The following is a 17,891-nucleotide window of genomic DNA, read 5'->3' as shown; positions in this document are numbered from 1 at the left end:
CTTCAAATTCGTATCCCCATGCTGGGCTATGACTATTGAAATCTCCAAAGTACAAAACAGGGTGATCAAAAACTTTTAATGAACAGCTGGACCAACTGACTGCTGGTGGTTTATAGATATTCACAACAGTAATGCCTGAGATTTCCACTGCCAGGACAGAGATATCTGTTGAGTTGTCTTCATAAACAACTTTAAAATCAGTTAACTGGGATCTGATGTAAGTTGCGATCCCATAACGTTCATCATTGATTGCTCCAGCAAGATTGTAACCACCTATTTTTCCTCTTCTGTAGAAATCTTCACTGTCACTGGTATGTGTTTCCTGTAGTGCTATCAAATCCACGTTGTTCTCCAGCATAAGGCGAGACAGATACTGACTCTTTGGTAGTGATATGGATTCGATATTTAAGTGACAGATGCGGAGATTGTTACCAAGTCTGATCAACAAGTGTTCTGGTTGGTCCTGAAAAGGACTGTTAGTGGACATAGTACTTGCTATCATCTGCTTGTTGCTGTGTAGCAGCACCTTCGTGGAAGAATCAGCCGGTGTATCACTGTTGCACAGTTCTGGAAGTCTCACTCGATGCTATGTTCTCCTCCTTGGCTTGAAAAGAAGAAACCTAAACTGGTATTGCATATTCATCAGCTGAGAAGCACAATCCAAGGGCAGAAGTTCTGATGCGTTGGATTGAGCACATCATGTCCTCCCCCTTAAATACCTTAATTTATTATATATATGAGAGCCATCCGGAAAATAGTACCCGTTAGCGCCGCATGAAGCGCTGACGACTCTAGTAGCCACTGGGCAAGGTCAGACCGCGTCAGTGGTTTGTCTGCCTTCTCTGTGCAAGGTTGCGTGACTCTAGCATTGCCTGTGTTGTGTCTGGGATCGTTTAAAATGTTCAAAGAAATTGAGAATCCCGCCAGTTGTGAATTTAGGGCTGTGATTAAATTTCTTAATGCATGAAACGTTCGACCTTGTGATATTCATCGCCAATTAACGGAGGTGTATAGAGACAATGTGATGGACGAGTCGTCTGTTTGGCGCTGGTGTCACAACTTCAACCTGGGGAGGGGGAATACACACGACGAGGAGTATTCAGGGAGACCATCTGTCATTACAGACCAACTGCTGAGCGCAGTAGACGAATGCGTGAGGAACGATCGGCGCGTCACAATTGATGAACTCTGTGAACATTTTCCTAATGTGTCTCGAACAATTGTTCATAAAATTGTCGAAGACCATCTGCATTATTCAAAAATCTGTGCAAGGTGGGTCCCTCGCATGCTTACAGAGGAGCACAAAACCAAGCGTATGGCTGCAGCACTGACGTTTCTGGGACGTTATTCCGATGAAGCAGACTCTTTCCTGACTCGCATCATTACTGGGGCTGAAACATGGGTTTGTTATGCATCACCTGAGAGTAAATGACAGTCAGTGGAGTGGCATCATGCTCATTCACCAACCAAACCAAAAAAATTCAAGACAGTTCTGTCCACCAGGAAACTCATGGCAACCGTTTTCTGGGATCATTGATTTTATGGCCCGTGGAGACACAATTGTTGCTAATGCATATTGTGAAACAAAGAAATTACAGCGGGCAATACAAAATCGACGGTGAGGTCTATTGTCTACAGGTATCATTCTCCTTCATGACAATGCCAGGCCTCATGCAGCTGCGATAACACAACTTTTGCAGCAATTCAAGTGAGAAACCTTCGACCATCACCCGTATAGTCTGGACTTGGCCCCTTCGGATTTTCATCTCTTTATGCAGCTTAAAGACTTTCTGGCGGGAAAAAGATTTGAGAGCAATGACAAACTTAAAAGAGCCATTACTACGTATCTCAATACGCTGGTGGTGGAGGACTGTGATGCAGGAATACAAAAACTCGTCCCACATTATGACAAATGCCTAAATTTGCTTGGAGATTATGTGGAGAAGTAGTGTAAAGTATGCTCTTTCCAATAAAAAAGGTGTATATTTGTTAATATTTACTCCTGTGTCTTTATTGCGTAAACGGGTACCACTTTCCGGATGGCCTTCGTATATATATTTGTTTACGGCCATTAGAGACCACCTTAGGTAATGGTTACATGTTTCTGGAAGCCTTCTTCACAGTCCAAAACTTTAGCATCCTTTCTCTGGCAACCGGTCTTCTTTCTTCTGTCCACCCACGGTTAAGTTTTGGTTCGTCTTGGAATAACTAGAATTTGTCGATCACTGACTTAAACTTTGTTCAGTTTGAGATGTCTTCTGAATTTAGTCCCACCTCTTTGAGATCCTTTCTCATCTCCCTGAAACATTTGTCCGACACTTTAGGTCTGGTGTCTAGTATTGTGAAAATTATTTTCTTTAGTCTCTTCTCATCCATTCTAAATAAATGTCCCTAGAATTTAAGTCTCCGTTTTCTCATTAACTCAGCCTTTCATTGTCATGGTAAAGTTCTTCCCTTCCTTGCAACCTATACTGTCCATCTTTGGACCCATTATTTTACGAAGGATCTTTCTTTCGAATTTCTCAGCTTCTCTCAGTCCCGCTTTCCCTGTCATTTGGAGGCATTCACTAACATACAGACATTCCGTTTTAATCACTGTATTGTAGTGCCTTAGTTTAGCTCGTCTGGAGACGGTTTTCTTATTGTATATAGGATATGTCCTACGAAAAGCCGCAGCCATCTTCTCCCGTCTGGTGTTGTTTGCTTCTCTTTCATTAGTTTTCAGATGCACTATTTCACCCAAGTACTTAAAGCTATCAACTCTTTCTATTTTACTGTGTTCTGTCTTCAGGTACCGAGGGGCTATTTTGATGCTTGTTATATATTTAGTTTTTTCGAAAGAAATCTGTAGTCCTGCTTTTTCTGCTTGTAGTTTTAGTACATTCAGCTGTTCTATTGCTGTGTCAGTATTCCTAGATATCAGCGCAAGGTCATCAGTAAAGGCAAGGCAATCATGACACCACTTTTTGACCCTCCAGTGTATACTTGGTTAAGTAATCCGTTTCTGTCCAGTTCTTTTTCCCATTCCCAGATAATCTTCTCCAACACACAGTTGAAAAGAATTGGTGACAGTCCATCACCCTGCCTAACTCTTGTTTTAATTTCTAACTGCTTGGAGATCTCTCCCATGAACTTAACTTTCAAATGTGTCCCAGTTAAAGTCTGCTTAATAATTGCCATTGTTTTGGCATCGATTCCCAATTCCACCAATATACTGAATAGCACTTCCCTGTCGAATGAATCATACGCCATCTTGAAGTCTAAAAAAACCACTACCAGATCCTTTGAGAGATGATTCTGTAGTACACATTTCAGACTCCAGATTTGATCAACGCATAATCTTCCCTTCCTAAATCCCGCTTGATACTCGCCTAGTTGGTGATCCACTTGTTCCACAAGTCTTCTCTGTAGTGCTTTAGACAGTGTCTTATATGTTACAGGTGTGATGGAAATGCCGCAGTAGTTGTTAGGATCTTCTCTATCACCTTTTTTGTGTAGAGGATGAATGATAGCATTTTTCCAGTCTTCAGGGATAACTTCCATTTCCCACATCTTTTCCATTTCTCGCCTTAAAATTGTGATTGCGATTTCTCCACCACTTTTCAGCATCTGTGCTGTGACAGAGTCTTACCCTGCAGCTTTGTTGTTCTTTAAGTCAATAATTATTTCACGGAGTTCTTTTTCATCAGGGAGTGTTGAGTTTTCATTCTGTTGCTTTGGATCCTCTTTTGGCCATTTATTTTTGGGTTTTTCACAGTTCAACAATTTCTCAAAATTTATTATTTTACAAAGGAAATATTAAAAGTATCCTCCTAATTCAATACAAATCATAATTCCATCATCAGATGGAGCACAGCTTCTCAGTTTTGTCGCTGCTCTCCCAACCATTTAAAATAAGGCAAATGCACCTAGCCAACATTGGAAACAATCTTTGAGAACGGGACTGCTAAATTAAGAAGAAACTGAGAATGCTGCTATTCTAAAACTTTAAATTCATCGGCATTTTTTCCATCACTTATCACATCCATTTCACCTGACACGTTGTCTCCTCTCAAACTTGGTTTCTCAAGCTTTTTTACTCCCCTCCTAACCATTCGTTGTGGTGTTTCTACAAAGACAGACTATCAGCCTGAATTTTCAACAGAGATTTTGTCTTGTTTTCGAATTGTTTATCAAACTAAAATTTTTAGACTAAGAGGTCCCCAACCTCACCATTAGCACTTATTGTTTCGTTTCTATCTGTATCATTAATTTTATTTTCTTCTTAGTTTTAGCAGACATTTTGGATTCAATTATGTTTTCCATTAAACTTTTTTCACTGAATTATTCTCAGCCATTTATTTATTGCTCCATCTAGTATATTGTTATTGTTTCTATTTCCATTATGTCTCTTTTGTTTTTTCTTTTCTTCCTTCATTATGTTTTTAGCACATTTTTAGCTTGTATTATGTAGATTACTTTACCCCTCTCCCCTTATTTCACTGAAGATGGCTCAAATGAGTCAAAACATGTTTGAATTTTATTGCTCCATCTAATGATGAAATTATGATTTGTATTGAATTAGGAGGATACTTTCAATTTTTCCTTTGTAAAGTGAAAACCGTCAATACGGAATTATTCTAATATCTTGTAATTAATTTATTATGACTAGCAGATACTTCACTTTTGGTGTTCTTGCAGTGCTGTTTAAAAGACAGATTTAGTTGAGTGTTGCAATAAGATTGTTTGATGCAGTACAATGCAGAAGAGTTTCATTTCACTACATGATATTCTATGTCATCATAGCTTTGTTACTAAAAATTCACAGCCTGTTTCCAGTCATTCGACTGGGTCAGGAATGGAATGAATGAAGCCCTATCTAGCGGCGAGGATAGGAATTGTGCCAGCTGCCGAAGCCTGTTGCACTACTCTAGGGCAATGATTAATGAATGACAGATGAAATGATATTCGAGAGTGTTGCTGGAGTGAGATTTGACAGGAAAAACCGGAGTACCCGGAGAAAAATCTAAGCCTGGTCGTAGCCAAGGCCATGGCCCTCTTTATGAAATATCAAATAACATGCTATATAGAACAACATCACATACAAATGTAAGGTCTTTCTGTATAATTAATGCATTTTAATGTGTATATACAGTATAGGAGCTTTATTGTGTGTTGTCGCAGTTCATTGTTGCCTTTATAGAAGCAGTCAGCAGACATCTCATTAATACCAATAAAAATGGTCCGTTATATTTATGTTGGTATTATAAATTTACTCATTCGGGACAAATATTTCAGGTTACCTACGAGAATCAATATCTATATCAGGTGTCTAATTTACAGCAATATGATCGGCCATGTTTCTGTGTTCTATAACAGCTTCATACTACTCATTTAACTAACCTTCATTCATCATACACATTAATGTATTCTCTGTTACCCTAGTTCATTGCCTCAGTCAGTTTTGACCTTCTGCTCTCTGTTTGATCTTTGCTGCTTTAATTATTTTCATTTGTCCCTGTGATAATTTTGAAGTCTGTACAATATAATATGACAAGATATGTGCTATTTTATTTGGAGCCTGTGTAATCCATAACTGGACTGTGACTGAGAAAGAAAATAATGAGAACTAGTTTGTAAGCCTGTCCTTGACAGTTGAAATTACTACCTATAAAGTAATTTTATCAAAATGGGTATTATAAGCATTTCCTTACAAGCCATATTGAGTGTACTTAGAGATCAATCTCAATCAGTCGTTACTAATATGCATTTAGGGCAGTCGCCCAGGTAGCAGATTCCCTATCTGTTGTTTTCCTAGCCTTTTCTTAAATGATTGCAAAGAAATTGGAAATTCATTTATCATCAACCTTGGTAAGTTATTCCAGTCCCTATCTACCACACTGCGAGCTCGATAGCTGCAGTTGCTTAAGTGCGGCCAATATCCAGTATTCGGGAGATAGTCAAGAATCAAGAATCTTTATTTGCCATTGACCATATACAATGAAATAGGCTTCGTCAACTGATAATAATTTAGTACTTAATATTACTAAGGCTATATGAACATACACCTTTTATTAATACTTAATACTAACATTATGCATTTCTAAGAATTCAGAGGTATTAGAAAATGGATTTTCTATTAACCAATCATACATTTTTCTTTTAAAATTACTTAAAGGAGTGGACCGTGCAGAATGTGGTAATTTATTAAATAATCTTAAACAACTGATTTTATGCGAGTGAGCAGTTTTTGACAGCCTGTGAATTTGGATGTCAATGTTTGCTTTACCCCGAGTATCATGAAGGTGAATGTTCTCCCTAGTACTGAATTCATTTATGTTGTTTTTAACATATGTCAAAGATTGCCTTTGCTGGCGGGACCTAGTGTTTACACTGCACTAAGTCTTCTGGTATGGGCTAGAGCAATTTTGTTACTTTCATTGATCTGTCTGAAAGTGACTAAGGTATGAGCGATGCTAGTAATGCCATTTCTTACACTGCTTATGAATGGTGTGAAACTGTTGCTCATAGGGTCGGTTGGTGCATGCATTTCAGTGGGCTTGGCAGACTGATATGTAATAGCAACTTCTGGCTCGGTGAGGAAAGCAACGGGAAACTACCTCACTCCTCATTTCCCTAGTACGCCTCTTCAGTGATGCCTAGGCCATCTATAACCGCTCATGGTAGAACTGTTGAGGATCCAACCAGCCTTCGGGCTGATGACTAAACATACACATACATGTAAATATACAAATTTATAATTGTCAGTATTTTAAGCTTAATGAAGAGAGGTCAACAGTGGTCAATTGCACCAACCCTACACATTGTTCGGACAACCGTTTTCTGTATTAGAAGAAAATTATATACATAAGAAGAATGCCCCCATAATAACAGTCCATGAGTAATGTGTGACTGGAAGAGACCAAAATATGCCATCCTTAGGTAGTCACTGCTAACTAAATCCCTCAATTTCCATATCAAATAGGCCACTCGTGATATTTTTTTACAAACATGATCAATGTGTGTTTCCTAGTTCAATTTGGCATCAATATGAAAACCCAAAAGTTTGACTGACTGTCTTTCAATATCTTTGGATAATCCTAGTGTGAGAAATTTAGTTTTATCCTGATTGCACAACAGCCTATTGGATGAAAACCAATGCATTGCAGTTGCAACAGCTTCCTGTGACATTTGATGCAAACCTGAGATGCTCTGGTGTTTTGTAATTAACGTTGTATCGTCATATAAGAGCATGACATTTGACATTTTGCAATAATCTTGATTTATGAACTTCATTTTTCCGTATTGATATTTACCAATCGTCTTTTCTTTTGTGACGATTTTGCGATAAATCATTGACTGCCAGAATGAATAAAAATGGACCGAGGACAGAGCCCTGTGGCACACCGGTTATAACGTTCTTCAAAGTGGAATACCTATTTTTAATTGAAACAAACTGATATCTGTGATTTAAGTATGACTTAATTATGTTCAGCGAGGGATACTCGACACCATACATCTCAAGCTTTGCAAGTAAAATTTCATGATTAATACAATGAAATGCTTTACTTAGATCACCTGCTTGTTTTCAAAAGCTGTTAATATCTGATTAACAATTTCAAGAACAGCAGTAGTAGTACATTTACCTTGTCGAAACCCAAACTGACAGTCGGATAGGAGATTGTAACTTTCAGAATAGTTGCTAAGTTGATTGTACAAAAGTGATTCAAATATTTTAGAAATTATTGGAACAATCTGCATGATAGTTCTGAAGAAATCCTTTGTCCTCACTTTTAAATACTGGAATAACTTTAGAAATTTTAAGTAGATCAGGAAAAACTCCAAACTCTAAACACTTATTAAAAATGAAATCTAGAGGTTGAGAAATCAAATGTATTATTCTTTTGATGATGTAATTAGATAACCAGTAACAATCCATACTCTTAGAGTTTGATAATTTTAAGGTAACTTTAATTACTTCATCAGATGTGATTTCAACCCAGTGGAAAGGGTTTCGGCAGGGGGGTTGATTGTGAAGAAAGTCACTGGCAGCTGTACCTGTTGCCTTAATTTTATCTCCGATTTATTTTACAGAGTTTAAGAAATAAGTATTCAGTTCTTCCGGATTGAGAAATGTGTCTTGAGGTCGAGTACGGATGTTTTCTTGTACTATAACATCCCATGCCTCCTTGCATTTGTTGGGTGCATTCTGAATATATTTTTCACAAGCTAAAGTTTTGACATGAATAAGTTTTCTTTTATATAACTTTTTACAATTAAGATAAGCTTTATACATGCCATTCTGCTCGGTTCCTCCGTGACAAGAGTTTTTATAAATTCTATACAGCATTATATTGGTATTATAAAACAACTTGTTAAAAAAAAAAAAAAAAACTACCACACTACGCGATGATATAGTCTATCCATGAAGAATGTTTGTTTCATAATATTTAAGATGAAAATAACATCCTTTCTCTATTACAATGGTCTATAAAATTCAGAGTTCTAATGTGGAAGAAAGAGAGAATATCTCACACTCGCCATGAATGTGTTACCATTCCACAGTCTTTAAACATACACGTCAAAGTACGATTGTTAACAGTCTACCTTTGAGAGCTAAGCAGTCTATAATATAATGTAGTTTTTAAAGCACTTATATCACCTGTATTACTGGAACGCTGCACTGGATTGAAGAACATGTAGTTCAGCGAACCACTAGTTGAGCTCCCTGTAATCAGATGTCGTGATGTCCACCATGGTACCACGTTCGAATCCCTCGTCGAACCGTGATATGAGTCCCTTGTCGAACTATGATCTTCTTTTCACTCGTTGACAGGTGGAGATAAGCGTAATAGGCGCTCGTCAGGATTTATCGTATTCAAAATATACTGATAGAACAGAAAAAAGTCCAACTGACTATAACTTCAGGAGTGTCCTATTTTAATATAGCACAGTTCTAATAAAGTGCACACGGATGGAGTATCTTATCACTAGTAGCATATTTCGAGATGCTTGCACTAGAAATCATAGTCTATAATACACCTAGGTCTATCGCCTGTAATCAGATCTCATAGTCCATTTCTAGCACAGTTCAATTGTTCCTAAGTTGTGGCACTCGAAAATTGTTGTCTATTAAAAGCATAATTCACTAGGGATAATTAATAATGTCCTTACTTGAAATCAAATTTAAGAGTAGTGTCACTTGGAATAAAGTTTGTTAACAAAATTATATTCCACTAATATCGTTGCAAAAATCAAATTTCAATTCACGTAATTTTATGTGTCTATACGCGATGACAGAGAAAACCAGAGTACCTGGAGAGAAACCTGTCCCGCCTCTGCTTTGTCCAGCACAAATCTCACATGGAGTGACCGGGATTTGAATCATGGAACTGAGCGGTGAGAGGACGACGCACTGCTACCTTAACCACGGAGGCTTTATTTCAAATGTATTATTATAATAAAAATTTCTTCTTCTAATTCTTCTTCTTATTATTATTAATTTTTCCAATAAATTACTATGTTTATAGTTAAAGCAATCTAAGAAATTTGTGAATGACAGGTCATTGAATTATATACCTATTCTTTATTAAAGCTACCTAAATTAAGAAACTGTTAAACTGCAATATATTGTATTTTATACATATGAAATTCTTATCTGAAATTTTTTTGTTTTAGGTGAGAGATTTGGTATTAACAGGAGATGAACTCCCTGTCACAGCTCTGTCAACTGTGTGCCGACAACAGCTGTGTCGTCTGTTGGACCCTCCAGATCCTTTGGGCAAGGATTGGTGCTTACTAGCTCTTAAACTAGGATTAGCTGATAAGATCGCTGCACTTGATACTGGGAACAATGTATCATCAAGTAGAACTGCTAGGCTACTTGATGATTGGGCCAAGGATAAGAATTCAGGAGTAGGTAAGGATGTAATGGTATCTACTGTATAGCTTATCAAGAATACAATTGTAACTCTAAATTGTGACTGAAGCTCTTTGAAGTGATTGTTTCATTATAGACTCTTATGTCTTTCTAATCTCTGAGAACAAATTGACTGAGCTCGATAGCTGCAGTCGCTGAAGTGCGGCCAGTATCCAGTATTTGGGAGATAGTAGGTTCGAACCCCACTGTCGGCAGCCCTGAAAATGGTTTTCCGTGGTTTCCCCATTTTCACACCAGGTAAATGCTGGGGCTGTACCTTAATTAAGGCCACGGCCGCTTCCTTCCCACTCCTAGCCCTTTCCTGTCCCATCGTTGCCGTAAGACCTATCTGTGTCGGTGCAACGTAAAACAACTAGCAAAAAAAAAAAAAAAAAAAAAAAAAGAACAAATTGAAACCTCTCTGCCATTTTCTACCTGCTCTTTATCATTGTTCCTTAAACCTGTTAAACATAAAATCTGAGAGATGTTTTTCAGGACTCTCTTGGTATATCTTACTGTTTCCTGCAATTTTGTTAGTATCCTTTGCAAACCCTTTCTTGTCAGTTTGCTTTTTAATTTCTTCGTTTACTCACTCACATGAATTCTTCTATTCTGATTCCTAACAACCTTTACTTTTAGATTTTCCAACAGTTTTTTGTTGCTATGATGGCCCATTAAATTATTACATCGTTAATGTGTTCCTCATTAACATGTTAACCATTTAGCACATCGTAAATTCAGAGTCCCGATTCTCATCGTATTAAATTTATATAAAAGTACCTCATTTACTGTATTGTGAATTTTTTGCTATTTCCTCTTAGTACAACACATTTTTTCCTTGCCCTGAAAATGTTGTTTGTCATACCTTGTGAAAGGAACGTGATTTCCAGCTCAGGTAAGTGCGTTCGTCACAGTTGCGTGATAACGAGAAAAGGCCTTGAATTCTTGAACTTTGCACGATAAGTTGCACCTTTGGGAAGCAAGCCATTAGCCTCAGGATTGCTGTTTCCCAGTTAGCAGTGAGATGGCTGAATAATATAGTGAGCCTGTCTGTGCTTGTATTTTGCATTTCATTCAGAAGTTAGAAATTTATTTTGTGTTGAGTGGTACAGTGAAGGGTAGCGAATATTTGTTGGGGGATAGCCTACATTTGAATTAGAAACATCATTATGTGAAGTTGACCAGTGTGATGCATGTTTGTCTTGTGATAGCCTAGTTGTATATATGGAAAAACGCTGTGAAATTCCTTACTAATGAAGACGAAATTAAAATCTTTTAGAAAGCGAACTGGTTTCTGCATCTTTAAGTGCACAGAGGTGACACAAATGTTGAAACTCACACTTCCGAGTTTCGACTCGATCATTCGATTCATTCAAAGTTGTATGAATTGAAAATGGCGGCCAAAGTAATTCTCTCGCAGTTGCACATTCTGTTTGTTTCACATGGTCGAGTATAACCTCCAATTCATCGTCTAAGAGTGTGACCAGAGAATAATATTTAATAACACATTGTTTTCTGGTGTTTTTCACACCTTTCAATGCACTGTTATTTTATAAGCCCCAGTGGAAAAGGTTTTTGTTCTCTCATGTTTTTCACACCTTTTAATACTCTCTTGTCATCTTTAGAAATGGTTGGTATAGTTTTCACTGTACCCATGGAAACTAGGTAAAATGCCCTCATTTCGGAAAAAAAATTGTATCTAGTGTTTCCATATCCCTGTTGGATAGTTTTTGTTCATATTGTACCCTACAGGGCACATCAACACTGCAGGATCATACCTACCTGCTCTCCTGTTCTTACATACGGGCACCAGCTCAGCTGCAGTCGGCAGAAATGGTCGACAACTGGGTTCTTATGACGAGAGGATCATGGGGAACTAATACAATTACATTAAACTACGAAATGAGGAACACTTTCGCTGCGATCAGAATTTTTGAGCATACGTTTGTATTCACAACTCAAATTATTTACGATGATTGCACCTGGAGTGCCCAAATAAATGCCCCAAAGGCTAACATCTACAGTTTAAAAAGAAAACAAAGAAAATACCATGTGGATGATGACATTATGCTGAAGTTTGTCGATCTGTGAACCAAGAAAGAACGGATGTGTCCCCCACATGGAAACAGCATCACTATGCCTACGTCATAAAATGACATGATGGTAGAATTAAGGATATCCGCAGAAATTAGCACTATTATGAAAGTTTCCTCCCATATCGGGATATTTATATACACAAAAATAGCAGCACAATAAGTATAAGAGTAATCTCAGGTAACCTACTCTACATATTACATATTTACATGGACGTGAACCCACGTCCACCAAGCAGAACTTTGTGTGAAGAGATGGGCTCTCGTAACAACTACATCGCACAGGATACCTTAAGAGTAATACGCAACCATAAGAAAGCAGAAACAACAAAAAAGAAAGGAAAGGAGGTAAACGTTCAAATGAATGAAGCAATAGTGTCTCCAAAAAGCTTCTCTGCCAAAGGAAAAGACGACCTTCCCCCGGGCGATACAAAGATGGCTGTGCCAACCCCCTCGCAGTGAGCAGACCGGACGTTAACCTCTACTGTCTCGGCAAGAGCCTTGCCCATACCACAAAAAAATGTAAACAAACTACTGCCAGACTCCGTACCCTACATCTTGCGCTCTCACAGCTCCCTTTACAAAGGGCTAATATGCTTCTTCGCATAGCACAGCAAATGGCCACAAAATGAGTGGAGAAAAATAAATCTCCCTCTACGTATCAGGCTTTATTAACAGGCCACACGAGCCGCAATTATATCATATGAAGTGTTCTACCATACTATCCCATAAAATCATTACCGTCAATACATACGATGGGTTTACAGTAACCTTGGGGGTCAGAGGTTCAAGCCCAAGTTTGGCAGAGTCGCACAGAGTCAAATAACATTAATGTCTCCACCTGCGTTACAGATCACGTTCCTCTAAGTTACATAAATAGAGCCAAGCACATGATCAAAATACAATCAGCATGCACACCTAACATTACGCAGATATGTCTGCCCTTCCCCTTAAGATGAAAGGATGATTATTCTAAGTACCCTAATCACACAAGAGAAAAAAAACATATCCAACGACTGACACAAAGACATATCCCGTCTACCACTCTCAAACAACTTATATCCGCATGGCACATTACATCTTGCCGCGTTATCAAGATTACATCATTGTCTGCTTTACATAAAGAGGAAAAACAAATCTATCTACCCTTACCCTTTAGATATATCGAAACAATCTTAATATGCAGCCTGATGGACCACAATCAAATCCTATATTAATATTTACAAGTTTAATTCTACTATCTCTGCGTGACTCCCTAACTCTATTACATGTCTAGAAAATCATGGTCCACTTATCTCGTTATAATGACCTCCTCTTCTCCCCCTCCGGGTAGGCTATAGTGATTTAGCCCATCATGATGGAGGTCTTGTCCAGGGTCGATTCTTGGAGTCCGGTCTCCCCGTCCCGCTGGTCTATGGTGCTGTCTTCTTCTTGAGGGATGCCTCGTTCAAGGTAGCGTCTTCGAAGCCATGTTCTGAAGTTCTTGCACCTCACTTCCCTCGGAATACGTCTCGACTTCTTACTACAATGAAATGTTCACTTTAAGCACAACACATCATTCTGGACTTTCGTTTATGTTGAGTTAGCATACAGCTCTAACACTTTGCAATATCACAACTCCTTGTCCTCAATTCTTGTATAACCGAATACTCTCTAACTTGTGCACTATGCCATAAACTATTTTCAGCCCTAGAAAACTATCTACTCAGTTATTGTGTTTTCATGCCCGCTTAATTCGGATTCACAAGTCTATCCGAGGATGGATATAGACCTCCTTAGCCTGTTGTCCACACTTCCTTGGCACCTCGGGAGCTTCGCCCCTACCGCTATTTATCGGAGTCTATAAATACGGCGTTCCTTTGTTGCCGATACAATTAGCCACATGCGACCTCACTGATAGGTATCTGAACTTTGTCACATCTATGAATCTACCACCTGTAACTCTGTAGATCACCGATCCACTGGATCAAAGTTACCGCACTGCAATAACTACTGACTGTCTTTGTTCTGAACAAAAGGTTTCTGGCGCAATCTAGGCAGACGCGCGACGCGTACTGGCAGCAATATGATCGTCGACTGGATGCCCCTTTCCATAACTCTCAGCTCTTATAGGAGGCAACCTACCAAAGAACGCCCGAATCCACCGAGAAACATCTTGAGTCTGGAATGCGGCCACTCCAGATCTTCCCAGGTGGTTCTGCTTGCTGCGTGTTTATTGATCTAATTATATATTAATAAACCTTGAGGTATCTATGGCTTCGTAAAATTCTGGCAATTATTTCCATCTTTTTATTTTCTTGAGAAACCTTCAACTATACAAATTAGGGCTCGATTCCCGTAGTGTGGTGACCCTGTCTGCTCTCGCTTAAGATTCTGTTAGGTTGGCGCTGGGACTTCCCATAACAAAATCTTATCTCTCTTTCTCTCCTCCACATATATTCCTTCTCACTCGTACACAACCACACTCTGCCTGGGGAATTACCTTCTCGATTCCCGCGCTTTGTATAGCATCACGCCCTCACAAGCGGCGTCCTACTGCGCAATATTTTTACTGCGTTAAATATCCATTCTCACGATTAAATAGAATGGTACAATATATTTAGTAGTACGTTTGCTTTCTTAACACTGTCTTTTTCCTTGTCCCCTGCAGAAACGTCTTAACAAGGTCTTACTGTACTTAAAATTTTACTGACCTCTTTAGTTTATTTCATTCTTCACATTTTCTTAAACTTGAGAAATATGATTGGCACAAACTTCATTGTAGATGCTCAGATTTACTGTCATTTAAAGGGTACAAATGTCTCCATTAAATAATATTTATTGATTTAGTAAACGCCTATGGTAAAGACCACAAAACAAAAGTTTGTAAAATTCTTCTGTATAAAGAGGAATAACTAGATGAGATGTTTAAGGCATTCATTTGGTTCCATGCCAGAAAGTAGAGAAATTTAGAAATGAAACTTCCACTTCTGGTGAGGCATGAAGCCCTAGTGTTCACACAGTGTATACCAGAAATAAGTACCAGGTTAAATCTTTACTGCATAGCCTTTACCCTCCACCCCTCTAGGGCCCTTCCTGATCTCTGCAGAGTTGGTTTGGCTTTGCTTTGCTGCTAAGAAAGGCTGCAGCTATGTCAAGATCCAAGTGCGCAAAGTAATATGGTTTGAAATTTAAACCATGTGGTGATGGTGATGACCTGTTTGTAATGTCCTGGAATCTACACACTTAGTGTATAGTTCAGTAATAACATATTTGCAGTGTTTGAACTTACGGTTCAAATACTGGTACTAGAGGTGAATTATTGTGTTCTCCCTTTGGATGACTTCCTAACTCCTGTACTTGTTAAATCTTCATTATCTTTGAGCCTAAAAGAAATTGTTTCTTCAGCATCTCTAAACCTTGACAGACAACAAATATCCATTGGTGGTTATGAAAAGGACTGTTGTATATATGAGTTGGTATGAACTCCACCCTTCACTGATGTCCCATTTCTTTCTTCCTATGTTGAGGCATAGAGGCCATCAGACTCTGGAATACTCTGCCATCGTCTGATGCATGATCCCAAACTTTAGATACAAGGTTCCAGAAATTGTATGTTGTTCATGGATCTGGTTGCAACCAATTTGACATTTCTCCTCACCCCATAAAGCTTGACCAGGTCAATCGAAATATGCACCTGCTGAGTAAACCAAACTTACATGATACAACTGGTGTGAATTGCTGAGAGGTCCTGCTGAAGTTATCATCCCATAGGAATAGTTAATCATCACACTCTTAATGATACTTTCCATGATGTGCAAATTTTAGTTTGAGTGATGGGATGGCCATCAGTGCGGTGGAGAATCTCTTCCCCATCCAACAAAATTCACTCCGAACATAACATAAAGCTGTGTCCGTCACATGAATATTACATACGTACTTTGATTTGTACGAGGCTCCATGTAGCCTGTAGAAACGTAACAGCCCTTCATTTGTTGAGTCAAATGAGGATTCATGTGAAAAAGTCTTCATTCAACTCAAAACTTACTACTTTAGGGCAATTCCCTAACATTTGGTGAAAGCCTAGAGCAGAGATGCTGAGCTGAGTGCCCGTTGAGGCTAACGCAGTGCCGCCGGGCTGGCATGGCGTAAATGCGGACAGCTTACGTAATAAGCATACATCACAATGAAGCGAGAGAGCGAACACATTTTGCGGGGAAGGCGAGGGAGCATTGACGTTTGATTGTGTTTACGAAGCTATCCTCCACTACTCAGCGAAATGCTGATTGGAGTACATTATTTAAAATAAAGCTCTATAATTGCAACAATCAAGATAGTCCAGTTTGATTTATACTGCGCTCAATATAAACAGTTTTATTTTTATATATTTTATTCATTCAAAGAAAACTGACACATTATAATTTCTGTATTACAATCTATAAAGGTACAGGGTTTAAGCGTAAAATCTACGATTTACAATTCCCTGGATAGAAATGACAGTATTTCCATCTTTAAAAAAGTAACATTCTTGTTACTCATTAACCCGCCAGTAGTCGCTAGGATGAAAGTAACGCGAGTGGTCGCGCGTTGAGCAAAATGTTACGGTATGATATGACGTGTTTACATAATAAAAACCAACCGATTCCATGCGTAAATATATTAACACATTAAATGAACATAAGAATAAATCTCAAGCAGTTATAAGAATGCTAAATATTACAAATAAAATTACAAATAGTAATAAATCTCAAATGGTTAAAACTGTGTCTGGAAAAAATAATTCCCAAATTTCTAAAATAATGTGTCCGTCTTTTCCAATGCCCTTTACACAAGGAGGATGAGTCACTATTTTTTCAGCACAAGTACGTGAGCGTGGATTTCTTCTTGGCGGATGTCTGCCACACTTTGTCACCTTATCTTTCACTATATAAACATTGTCACTAAACATGAAATTCTCATTTACCTCCAACATATGTTGTTCGCCAGCTATAGATTTTTCTCCAGGTACGGTACCATCAGCACGTTATTCTGGCTCGGATTGTTCAGTATCCATAGAATGTTCACTGTATTCACTTTCAGAGTCTGAGTCACTGTTTTCGCCCTCGAGTTGATCACTAGGAATTTCATCAAACCAAGCTAAAATGTTACGACTAGAAGCCATCGTCACACACTAATTACACAACACATGAATACAATAAGTTGCAAAGAACTGGTTCAACTATGAAACAACATACAACAATAGCGAAACTATTACAGACACAGAAATTAGCGCAAACGTGACTGGTCGCACGTGAAGCAAAATGCTCACCTTTGACAGTCGCTGATAATTCCTCCCTCCCTGTCCCTTCTCAAGATCAGAAATGTGTGTTTCAATGCATCCATCCTTCTCTCAAAACTGCAGTGCGAATGTACACCAGGGCTCAAGTTCGAAACTACATACTGTTTAAAAGAGCAGATGATTTTCAGTTACCGTGAGCATTTTGCTCATATAGTGACCACGGGCGGATTAAGCAGAAAGTAATGTAATAACATAATCCAACATTGATTTTGCACAGTATTGTAGTGTTGTGTAATTTCCCCTGTTCACTGAATTTCTGAAAATAGTATTTAAAATTTAACAGGCATCTGGTGATAATAGCTAGCCTCTAAATGGCGAGAGAGAGTTTCATCACTAGTGAGGACATCGATATTTACTATCCAAGATTAAAGTACAACATTGTAAATGTATCTACCAGATAAATTGTGCAGTATACCTTCAAATCACATCACTGATTTTATTCCCGGTAAGCATGATTCGATTGTTTGTGAGGTTATCAGATAATTTAAACCCAAACCACCAGAAGCCACAGTTTATCCACTTCTGTATTTCATTAGAACTGTTTCTAAAGCACCTGTTAAAATGTAATAGTGAAAACTGTAAT

The 17,891-nt window shown here is 38.4% G+C and overlaps 1 protein-coding gene across 1 annotated transcript in view; it reads left to right on the top strand.

Annotated features, from left to right (window-relative positions):
- LOC136859016 (death-associated protein kinase 1) overlaps positions 1-17,891 on the top strand; it is a 1,193,585-nt gene that overhangs the window by 604,208 nt on the left and 571,486 nt on the right. The window contains exon 23 of the mRNA XM_068225494.1: positions 9,658-9,898. Within this exon, the coding sequence (XP_068081595.1) occupies positions 9,658-9,898 (241 nt within the window). The remainder of the gene's footprint in view (positions 1-9,657; positions 9,899-17,891) is intronic.

The sequence above is a fragment of the Anabrus simplex genome, chromosome 1, assembly GCF_040414725.1.
Source record: "Anabrus simplex isolate iqAnaSimp1 chromosome 1, ASM4041472v1, whole genome shotgun sequence".
NCBI classification, from domain to species: domain Eukaryota; kingdom Metazoa; phylum Arthropoda; class Insecta; order Orthoptera; family Tettigoniidae; genus Anabrus; species Anabrus simplex.
Note: the sequence above shows the minus strand (reverse complement) of the source record. Positions and strands in the feature narration are given on the sequence as shown.